We start from the raw sequence: 12,033 nt of genomic DNA on the forward strand, positions 1-12,033 counted from the left end.
CATAGAAAATAGATGGACGGATGGATGAAATAATATATATTATGTTACAAGTTATTTATTATTTTCTTTCTGTGTTAGAAAATCTAACAATTAAAATCATCAGACATGGATAAGTAATAGGATTAATCTGCTTTACTCTATTTATTTTCAGGCGTGCTGAATTGTGCAGTTTTTTTATTATTAATTATGTTCAAAATAAACTAAACTATTGCACGATTGCACAAGTGTACCTAATGAAGTGTCTGTTGGTGATGTGACGTATTGCGTCACCTGTGTGGGCGTGGCTTCTTAAAGTGTCACACTAACCGACGCGTCCGCGGCTTCCTAGGCAGACCAAGGGGCGGAGGCGAGGGTGTGTTTTTGTGTGGGTGAGTAGCGAGGTGACAGCAGATACAGTTAGCGAGCAAAAACTACACGGTCACGGCGAGTGGACGCAAGTTTGGACATTTCTTTCCTGTTTGAGATACCAACGCAAAGGGGACAGACGGAACTTTGACGTCACGCTTGTGTTTTTACCAGACATTGTCCGGTTTCCGCTGTCGTGAGGGATTGCGATGCCCTCTGACTTTGTCGCACTCTTCAGCGGGGAGCTCGACGTGACTTTTCCCGGTTCCTTGCACTTCACAGGTAACAAAAGTCTCATTTTGACGCTTAATGTTGAATTTACTTGGGCTATGGCACCTGTATGGTCAAAACGACCTCCCCCCACCCCTAAAAAAGCCCCTATCTGCTAGCTCACACCGGTCAGACCAGTTTGGTTTATGTTATTGGAAAGCAGTGCCGTACTTTCTGTGGGTAGTTTGTGCTTCGGTCTCCCTTCGGGGCATCACACTTTCTTGAAGAGGGGCGCTAGTTGGCCAATAAACATAAAGTGAGTGTTCGGCATGGGGGCCTAAACAAGCCCTCAGGTGAGGGTTAGCAGTAGGTGCTAGTAAGAACCCCTGTCTAACAGTTTGTATTCATGAAGTCAGTGTCCAGTTTCATGTTTACATGCATATATACATGCAAACATCCAGTAGTGAGGTGCAGAAGTCAGACCAGATCTAATCTAACAGATACATTTAAACTTAATGTGTGCAGGTTAATATTGGGATACTCCATGAATGCAAATTTTTGTTTTCATGTATTTAGTCAGTTATTTTTAGCTCCAGAATAATTTATATGCTCCTGGTAGCCAAGAAAGGTGTGTCAATTATGCAACCATTTGTGCAGACTTTGTCCATATGAAATTTTTTTTTATACAATAAAGGTAATGCATGTAATGGCTTTCCATGTGTTCTGTGAAGTTTTCTTTCACAATTGCAAAAGCGGACATCTCTAAATAGTTTTCTCCTATTGACACCCAACCTAAGCCTGGTCAATCATTAAAGGGCTGGCTGCCTGGTGTGTAAACCTTGGCTTAAATCGCTGTATTAATATTGACTCTGCTGTGTTAAGCAAACTTGGTGGCATGCGCTTCAAAATACTTGATTGCCTAGAAATGTTGTTGATATCTGATGTTAAAAAGAAAAAACAAAGCGGAGGGAAAACATCAGATTAGGCCTTATGGGGATTTAGTAGTACAATGATCCTGTATTTTCTGCCATGAACTCGTTGGTAGCTAAACAGAAAATATGAAAAGCCGGCTTCTAAATGTAGTTGGTAAGGGAACATTATTTCCATCGCTGTGTTGTCCTTTGCTCTATTAACATGACTTTCTCTAAAGTTCACTTCCTGAATCAACCACGTGAATGTGCCTAAACTTGCTCTATTTTTGTACTTTCTCCTCCTGTCACTCACTCATTTACACTAACAAATCCGTACACACATTTGTTCAACTAATCTGACAAAGATTTGCCTTTTAAGTGAAGTTCTTGTAGTTGTACAAACATTATTTTATGCTGACGTGATGCAAAGAAAGTGGTGTGGATTGTCTGCCATCGCTACCTTCTTTTCAATCTAATTGATTAACCATTAACTTTAAACAAACCCCAGTTAAAAGACAAATCTGTTCAGGTCAAAATATCACCTCCTCTGGTATTTACTGCACACTTGTGACTTTGTTTCAGCCGCAAAATTCAATATATGGTTTGGAGTGGTTTAACCTGTTGTGGAAATCTGATCTCTATGTCGGAACCTTAAAGGCCAAAAACAATCAATTCAAATTTGTTTGGATTACGTGGTGGCATCACAGACCTTTTATGACCTGTGCAGACAATGTTTTACATAACATTTTAACAGAACTCTCATTAAATCTTCCCTTAATTTAAATTGTGTTCAATGCTAATACATGAAACCACATCAAGTATTTCATCGGTACATCATTGCTAGCAATCAGGTTTTTGCGTGACCTTTCAGCCATGTAATTTGACTTGCATATCTTGGTTAGTTTCAACATTTTATGACTTTTTGGTCTCCTGGTCTTTTGTAATGATATAATGATGAGTCTGCACTTGCCCGAAGTCTATAATGACAAAGACAACATCTTGGGTTCATGAGAGGATCTTGCATTGTGCATTATTAGTAGTGTTGTTTATTTTCTGCAGCCTACCAGATGCATCTGTTTGTGAAAAAAGAAACAGACTATTGTCTCCCTGTCTGTTTTTAATTAGCCACATGTGGCTGATGTTTGCACTGTTTGAATTTCTCAAATCACCACATAATCGTATTTGCCTTTGAAATAATTACTTTTTTGGAAAGTGTTGGGAGCAAAATAACTTTTCTGAGCATCTATTTTTTATGTGTAATTATTTATTTTCGTATCATTGCCTTGAGTGGTACAAGTTGTGTTTTATGTACGTAAATCTTAACATAGACATTTTGTACACAAGGTTCTTGTCCAATTCGGAATCAGCTTCCTGTCATATGGCAGTGGAATTGTCAATTATTTGTGAAAAACCCAGAGGACCTGTGAGGTTGAACATCACACCTTCACGTTTCCTTCCACAGCAAGATGCATCTGACGATATTAAATATTAAATGAGCGGATTCTTGGCCCTTTCCATTGGCAGATGAGAAGCTGCAGTGAAGGTGTCAACTCATGTCCCTGCTGCAATCCAATGCAATTGTCCATTTTTGAAAGAAACCCTTGCCTTAGGGGTGCTGTTTGTGTTATTGTTGTTGATGTTGACCAACAATTCTCAGAGGGTTATTTTGTCATTGGTTGGTGATCCCAGCTGGGAGACGTCAAGAGAGTTGGGTTTTGATTAGGGATGTCTCTATCCACATTTTTGGCTTCCAACCTGATTTTTTTCTTAGTCTTCGGATCTGATTCCATTTTGTACCAATCCTTTTTTTATATTAAGTTTTTGTTACAAACATAAATTTGTGGAATTGAATATGGTCATGAAAATAGCTCTTCAAAGCATTGAAAATAATGTGCGTAAGTATTTCTGAATTTACTTTTGTATTACACAGCATGACAAGCAATATTGTTTGGCTTTTGCACAAATCTTTGCAAGTCAGGTCCCTAATTCAATAAGAAGTCCATCCAATAAAAGATAAAATGGGTGTGTGAAATTGTTTTAGGGTATGACTAATCATTTGACATTTGTGATTTAGAATGACGGGAGTCAGTGGAGAGATAAACAAGCTTGGATAAACGTGCCTCCTGCAGTTTTGTCCCTGTCCTTTTGTTTATTCTGCACTCCCATAACATTAGTGTGAATCCTCACCTGCTTGGTTACACTCTCTTCAACGCAACAGTAATTTATTGACGGTCCCTACTATTAACAACCAGCGGATAGAGCGGCACTTCCCGTGTGAGCTCACCGCGCCATGACGTAACAGCTCGGGCACAGTGAGGAGGAACTACCACTGTAGCTAGGACCCTAATATCCAACGTCCAAAGTGAAACTAACTTTACCACAGTACACCATGGTGGCGGGTGTCCATTGGCAACAAGCTTTGAAGCCTATTAACGAACCTACCATAAAACCGGATCGGCCCGATCTTGTGGCAGGAACCGATATTATCCAATCATCAAAATCGGGACTTCTGTATAGTTTTGGAATACGATGGCAGTCATACACGTCTTGGTCCACTGTCTCATCATTGAGGCCACACTTCCTGCAGATGGTGTCCATCACCTGCTTTACCTTGGTGAGCGAATAGTTATGGTGATTGCTGCTTTGAAATTGACTGACACTCATCTGTTTCTTGCATGTTAGTTCTGTCTTGTTCCTTCAATCAATTGTCTCCCCTCATTGCCATAGACTTGTCGAAGAAGGTCATGGGGCAGTAGGATGGCCAAAAGTCACCCTCCATATCTCCGCCATCGATGATACCAATTGGTGGTAGGTTAGCTTTGACTCCTTCTCGCGCTTGCAAAAACCCGTACTCTGTTTTAATCGTCACTGTCACATTGATATTGGTTTACAAAGACAACACTACAACAGATCCTCTCAGTTACATTTATAAATTGTTTTTCCGATCGGAAATCAGTGTGTCCCTGAGGTGTACAGCTTTGGGAAGGTCTGGTCACCGTGAGGATAAGGCTGCAACATTTTGACAACAGGAAAAAAAAAACAAAAAAACAAGAGCATGCGTGCGGCATAGCCAAGTCACAGAATAACTGGCATATGATTGCTCCTCACGTATATATATGATATCTGTTACATTTTATAATGTAAAATCAATAGAAATACCCCAACACCCACAGCACGTTTGCTCAAATTGATGTGTCATATGCAGTGGTATGAAAATATTTTGGCACCCCTGATAATTTTCAATATTTTCCTTTTATAAATCACTGGTTGTTGGGCTCAGCAATTTTAGTTAAATATATCAAATAGCAAACCAAAACAGTGATAGGTGAGAAGTGAAATGAAGTTTATAGGATTTACAGAAAGTATGCAATAATTAAACAAAAGTAGGCAGGTGCCCAAATCTGGGCACCCTTGTTCTATTGATAGGAATACATTTAGCACTAATTATTGGAGCAAAAAAAATTGTTTGGTAAGCTCATTGACCCTACATACACAAGTGAAGCCAATCAGTAGAAAGGGTATTTAAGGCAATTGCAAGTTGTTCTCCTCTTTCTATCTTCTCTGAAGAGTAGCATCATGGTAGCCTCAAAACAATTGTCAAGTTACCTGAGAGCACAGCTTGTTCGACATCATCGTGGGGAGGATACAAAAGCTAGGCCAGAGATTTCAGTTGTCAGCTACCCTGTGGAGGTGTTAATTTATTTTCCAGTTGAAAAAGCATAATTTGGAAGTAAAGAGGGACAGCATCTTTTACTTTAAAATGTGCATGTTTTTGCTGGACTTTTTGACAATTTGAGTCACATTTTTCCCTTTAACACCCTCTGTTGGGACTGCTTCTTTTGTAATAAGTGGCAAAACAAAGAAAAAGTAGAATTAATCCTTTGACGCTTGCTTTGTTTAACACATTTTTTTTGTTTATCTTAAGATTTTGAAGATTTAGAATTAAATACAAAAATGAATAAAAGTCACCACCATATTGTCATGAAAAGACTGTCATGTCAACATTTCCAAACACACAACTAACATTGTTTTAACTTCTTAATTTTGGTAGAAAACTGTGGTACACTATCAGCGCAAAATAAGGTGTGAGTTGCTTGTGGTGTTTTTATCTGCTTTGGGTGAACAGCAGAGACCTTGGTCACAGTGGTGTGTTTTGTCGGTGTACTGTAGTACTTATCAGTGTGAGTGTGATAAATGAGCTACACCGACTTTGAGCATCAAATTTCTTTAAAAAACAAAACAAAACAAGTTACACAATAAAGTTACTGTTGGCCAAGAGATTCCTCTGTTTTTATTACTAGAAATGCAAGTTGTACAACATTAACCAACACAGTCTTGAAAAATCTCAGTCATGCATATGCAGCCCGCTATCTGCCCGTAGGCATATTCCTTCATGTTGAACACCATTTCAGCAACTCGATGTTCATTTGAGATGTCTCTTGTGAGCCAAGTCATTTTGGACAAAAATCTGGGATGCAAAAATCTTTCATTATCTTCTGTCTTTGTCTTTCTTTTTTTCTGTGTCAGCTTGAAAAACCTTGGCAGAAGGACAAAGGTGTTTTAATGTGTGATCTGTGCGACCTTGAAGGCGCCACAGTAGCCCGGTAGTAAAATCATAGCAGTTAAAAGTAGAGAGCTGTTGAGTGTGTTATTGTCGACTTGTAAGGTGATAACCATCATCAAGACAATCCTGTTTCTGTTTTGAAAGGGATGGGGGTGTTTATGGGGGCATTGACCCATTTTATGTGCACAAAAAAATACAGTAGCTATACTAACTTTAAAGGCATTTCTCAGAATCAACCTGATTATTAACAAATAAATAGGAAAATAAACCTTAGCATTACCGGAACTTCTTTCCTGGGGAAAGCTCATAGCAATGATTGCTGCTTCCGTCCAGAACAACAGCACAGAGAGAGGTTTGATACCACTAATCATGACAGACTTGGTGACAGCTGACACCACCAACTACATTTTACTTTTACTCCTCTGAGTAAGAGAATAATGTTGCTGTGTGCTACGCAGATCCGGCTAGAGTGAAATACGATGACAGTTTTGTAGCATTATAATGTAGCACTGATGCTAAAGGTTTCATTGATAAAATGAGAACATAGAAGTCACGTACATTGTCTGCCCAAACTGTGATGCCGACTGATGAGATGGCTGTATCTTTCAGCACAAGATTTGGTGATTTTAAATTTTTGTGTCCTTTCTCTTTAAAGTGGTTTGATACCGCTGTGTTGTTTGTTTTTAAAGCTGTGATTGTTTTGAGATGTTGACTGGCATTCTCGCTGTTCTCTTATGACTTCCCGAGTGCTCTAGGACTGAATATGATCATACCTCTGTGAGCTAAACTTTCACACATTCACTTACCACCTTTACAATCTTTTTTTTTCATTTAGGTCACTTTTGCACACAACGTTTTGTAACAAATCCACGTCGGTGTTGACTCAATTAAACAGTTTGCATAGTCACTTGATGATGTCATGCTGTTGGTGAATGTGTCTTTGTTGCTAAAGGCTTTTCCTGTTGCTTCAGCACCACCGTCCTCTGAATCAGACAGAAATGGCTCATCTGACACAAGACACGCACGTATGCGTGCATTTGTGTGCGTTTGTGTTTGAATAGAATTTAATTCCACAGTCCAGCATTCATGTTGGGCTTGATATTTCGTCCCTCCTTCTTCCAGAAGGCGCCAGCATTCAAATGAGTTCTGACGTTAGCTATAATTGCGTTTTTTTATAGGTAATGTTTTAAGTAACATATATTCAGTAACTACGAATGTGAATAAATTAACTGTTATATCGGCTTTTGATTTTTGTTTCTGCTAATCTAATGTACAATTTGTAATTCCTCCAGCACATCACTCAGTATAAAAACAGTCACACAGCAAACCTTTTTCACTGCAGCCCCATCTGCTACATCTGGCTTTTCACTGTCCAATTTTATGGAATGTAATTATAAAAGATCTCTACTCCAAAAATGAGGGGTAGATTCCAGTTTCGAGAAAATCAACATGGAAGAAAAAGGAATGTTTCGTAATCTATACTTTGTTTGACCAAAATGTGTAATAACATTAATCATTTTAATACCAACTAGATGATGTCACTAGACATTGTGTGTGAATTCTGAAAAGCTGAAGCAAAAGTGAAATGCTTTTAAAAAGTATAAAAGTTGAAATGGAGAATGATTGTAGGAGTTGTTTGGAACCTGAAGAGCTGAAGCTAGACTGAAATACTGTGGAAATATGCTGAAAAGTAAGACTCTTACTTTCTTACGACTGTAAGACTAGTGTGGAAGTTGAGCTTGACACAGGAACTTAACTGGCAACCTCTGCAATGGGAACCAGGCACTCTTCCGCCTGAGCCATGTCACACGTGTGCAATCACCAGAATGGAGGTAGTAGTAGGTGTCGCCAAATAATACCCATTCACTTTCAATGCAAACATTTTCAACAGAAAACATGAACTTACACTGGGGAATATTTTGTGTAGTCTGAATGAGATGAGAGTCCACTCTGGCCGTTCATTCGACGTATAGAACCAATACTCACAGACAGAGTGAACCCTCTTTTCATTCAGCCTGTGTCACAGAGTGAACTGACACGCAAACAGGCATACACACTGTTCAAGCATATCAATTTAACAAGGATGTCATAATCATCCATCTGTTTGGTTTTTTTTATAGTTTAAGTTAATTTATCCATTATCATTACAGGCCTAAACTTGAATGAAAACCTGACCCATACACAAGTTAACCTTGAACATCGTATCGATGCTGTGGCCATTGTTTTCACCCTGTGGTACTATCCCTAAAAGATAATCTATAGTGAAATTTTACAAAGAAGATACCGCATCTTATGTTTTTTAGTTAAATTGGATTATTCGCTTTTGTTTGCTCACGAAAATCAAGCTGACTTGTGTGTTGAGCTGTGTTGCTATAGAGCCCTTGGCAGTCTTTGTGTAGGCTTGGCTGTAAACATTTTAGGGTTGTTGTACAAGGTTTGCTGCAGAAGTCTTACTATCCTCAGGTATTATGACGTAGTGATCCATATTATGCTAGGTTTGAGGTACTTTCTTTTAGCTCATTTAAAAATGCATAATGGGTCATTCTAAATTCCACACATTGGATAACACAAACCTGCTCTACAAGTTAAAATACATATATATGTCTATGATACTGCAAAACAAGACAGTAAGAGTGGGAAGTTTGTGGACTGGAGAAGGGGTTTAATCAGTCACTCATCCAAAAAACGTGCCACGCCCCAGGTGTCGGGACTAGTAAGAGCAAGCAGCAGGAATGTGAGCGAAATGAATGGCAGTATAAGTCCTGCCATTCATTTGGTGAGTGCCTCTCTCTTGTTTTTGTGTGTTTTTTTTTACATCAATCCTGCACCACTTACCAGAACACAACATATCAAGGATGTGATGATGAAATTAATAATGAATGCATAGTGCTCATGTAAAGCAGTAATAGTGCTCAGTAAAGCAGAAGTGTCAAACACAATTCAATTCAATTTTGAAAGAAAAAAAAAAAAAAATCTTAAAACATGCACTTGGGGCAGCACTGTATTAGCCAGAGCAGAGGGGTGTATTGTTTTAATCAGAACAGATGAAGAGGCACAAAGGACTGTTCATTCACAGAAATAAACGAGAAACCTGAATATAATACAGTAGTTGGTGCCACTATGAGATGGTGAAAAATACAATATTTTACAAGGACAACTGAGGAGAGAGAAGCTAATTTTTCACTTGGAGCCAAGAGATCAGCGAAGTATCAAAGCATGAAAGTCGTATTCTGACAGTGACTTTGTTACATCATGCATGATGACATCATGCATGATGAAGGCTGCAGAACATGTGTGTTCTAAGAAGTGACAAACATTTGACAACATTTGTCAGATGAAGAATACTATTGCAGAGAGGATATACTGAACTACTGTATGAACAGATTTAAACAGGTAGTGGAAATACAGAGTTAAGTAATTTCTTGCATTTTCTGTTGCAATTGATGAGCTCACTGACATGACAGATATTGCTCAACTGGCTATATGTATTTGTCTCCTCCTTCAGACCAAAAGATGGTTCAAAAAAACAGTCTACATACAGATTGCACTCAAAGAATGCAGTTCTGTGAAAATTAATTGTTGTTGTCGAAATAGTAACAAAATGTGCAATTCAATGGAAAGAATTTTATTGTTCAAGTTTTTAAACATGTAATTTTAAAGTATTTTTCAGTTCCAGTTGAAGTTTTTTTGTACTTGTGCACATTGTCGTGAGAAATCTGACACTATTAATGATGTTTTGTGAAAGGATATTTCATTAAATATGACATTTTTCTAATGTATTTATGCTTTTTTGCATGTATACAGAGGGGAAAATTGGTTATGTATGGGTAATTATATCATGACTGTATTGCGCCAGCCCACTTGACATCTAATTTGGCTGTATGTGGTCCCTAAACCAAAATGAGTATGAGTACCCCAGCTTTAAAGCAAAGGGAAAGAGTAAAAAAAATACCCACGTGAGCAACATACCCGAGTGTGTATCTTTTAAGTTAGACTGCAATCCCTTATGATATATGAGCCTGTGTGCGTCAGTGCGTCCATGCTAAGGTGCCATGCCAAACATTAGAAGATGTGGTTTGTTGTTTATATACTTGGTGGGAAAAGGAGAGAGGTTTGTCACGTGGGAATGAAGAATTGCACTCTGTCTGCTTACAAAGAAACAAACCAAGTTTTTACTATTTCAAAACATCCACGGCTTGTGGAAACACTTTGAACAGTCCAGCCAGTGATGCGAGACCACTGAGTGGAGGGAAGTGTACATATTTTCTGCCAGTGCGGTTGGCAATGTGTTTACAGGAAAGGCTGCCCACTTGGAGCACATGTTTCTGCATGTGCTCTCTACGAATGAGCCCCCCCAAAAACTGTCTCTTTAAGTGGAGATGGAGATATAGGGAGTGTTTTTTGTACAGGTGGTGGTTGACATGTATGAGAATTTGGGAAATGGGCAGCATAGCCGCACTCAAACCTCGACTCCTGAGTTCATTGCTAAGTAAAGAATTAAGCCTCCTTTCTGGGAACCAGCATTCCCTGCTCATCTGCTTTGAGCTGTAAGAGACTACAGAGCTTTGGGAATCATGAGACATTGGCTGCTTTCAGTATATCCCAGGTTTGAGTTTTGGACGCAGTGAGAGGTAACAATGGGAGGGTTTAAGTGTCTGATATACACACCAAACCCCTAGGGCTCAGCTGCAAGTAATTAAAGCTGGCAGTTGGTAAGGGGGAGAGTCGGGCAACTGTAATGGCTGCTCTAGCGCCGTACCATAATATTTGGATGATGAATCAGGCTGCTAGTAAACCGTCTGTCATGCTGTTGACCCAAGGCTTTCTCTTCTCCATGTGAGAGGCATGGAGAGGACAGGGAAAAGCGTTGTGCAACCCTGCTGGCTGTTTGTAATAAGATCTGTTTTTGTTCACACGCTTCAGTTGCTATGCTATTTTGATTTGAGTTTGATCTTGTTAGACTGGACCCCAGAGGACATCTCTAAAGATATTGTTATCTTAGCTTTCTAACAAAAGTTTTGTTCCTTTATAGATCAGAAATTTTATCTGGTAACATTTGAAGGATGTATTACATACACACTCAATGAGGTGGTTCTCCATCTCATGTCACCATTATTTGTTGGCTACAATTGCATCTCCTTCAGTGACTTCGCCTCCCGTCGTTATAGGTTTATTTTTTCTCTTCTCCCCCAGAATCAGTATATGACCTTCTGCCCAGAGAGCTGGAGTTTCCTTCAACTATCCAGCAGAACCTAAAAACGATGAGCCAAACCAGTGGTGGAGAGGCTGGACTTCCTTCAGCTGCTTTAGATTCTGGTAAGATCCTAATTTCTCCCCTTTTGATTCAGATCGATTTTGTTCATTCCCCAACACAAAACAACATATTTCTTCTATGGAATATCTGCACATGGGAAGAAAAAAATATTGCCTGCGAATATATATGTAAGTGATCCCACTTTGTAGGCCTGCTATCTACAACTTCCTTCTGCATTATGAAAAAAAATACATTTGCATACCATTCTAGTGATGATTTTAGGAGATATCTGTCAAAGTAACGAGAGTAGTTCTAAATAATAGGCAGGTGGATAATATCACTCTGACGGCAATGTTTCATTTTGTTTGTTTACGGTTTGTTTCTTAAGTTTGTTTCCTGTGGATGAAGTGACTTACCTCTGGTCTGGTGGACTTGGGTGAAAAGTTATGTTGAACTCGTGATTAAACAGTTGTTCCATTAGTCAGATGTTTTATGGTTATCATCAGATTCACTCATCATTAGTGTGTGACTTGTCAGATTTGAAATTTTTAATTCTTGTATCTAGTTATATCTAATAATCACTGTTGCATTCCAGCGTGATAGTTTCACAAGGGAAAACATCTATGGCTGCGGAACAACAATAGTGGTTGGAGAATGAAAAAATTGTGCTTCACTCCCCACATTCTTGTCTTTATTCTTCCACTCATGCATATATGGGTTCCACAAAAACATGTCACATGTCGTCAGAA

The 12,033-nt window shown here is 38.9% G+C and overlaps 1 protein-coding gene across 3 annotated transcripts in view; it reads left to right on the plus strand.

Annotated features, from left to right (window-relative positions):
• The first annotated feature begins 297 nt into the window (after positions 1-297).
• The window catches only part of nfat5b (nuclear factor of activated T cells 5b), a 28,828-nt gene continuing 17,092 nt past the window's right edge, over positions 298-12,033 (plus strand). Inside the window, exons 1-3 of one of the 3 annotated variants that reach the window (XM_058089216.2) lie at positions 298-368; positions 520-627; positions 11,224-11,346. In XM_058089216.2, coding sequence (XP_057945199.2) covers positions 555-627; positions 11,224-11,346 — 196 coding nt within the window. In that variant the 5' untranslated portion in view covers positions 298-368; positions 520-554. The other 2 variants (XM_058089217.2, XM_058089218.2) reach the window with 2 other exon arrangements.

The sequence above is a fragment of the Doryrhamphus excisus genome, linkage group LG13 (genome assembly GCF_037039965.1).
Source record: "Doryrhamphus excisus strain RoL-2023G ecotype Guam linkage group LG13, RoL_Dexc_Guam_v1.1, whole genome shotgun sequence".
NCBI classification, from domain to species: Eukaryota; Metazoa; Chordata; class Actinopteri; order Syngnathiformes; family Syngnathidae; genus Doryrhamphus; species Doryrhamphus excisus.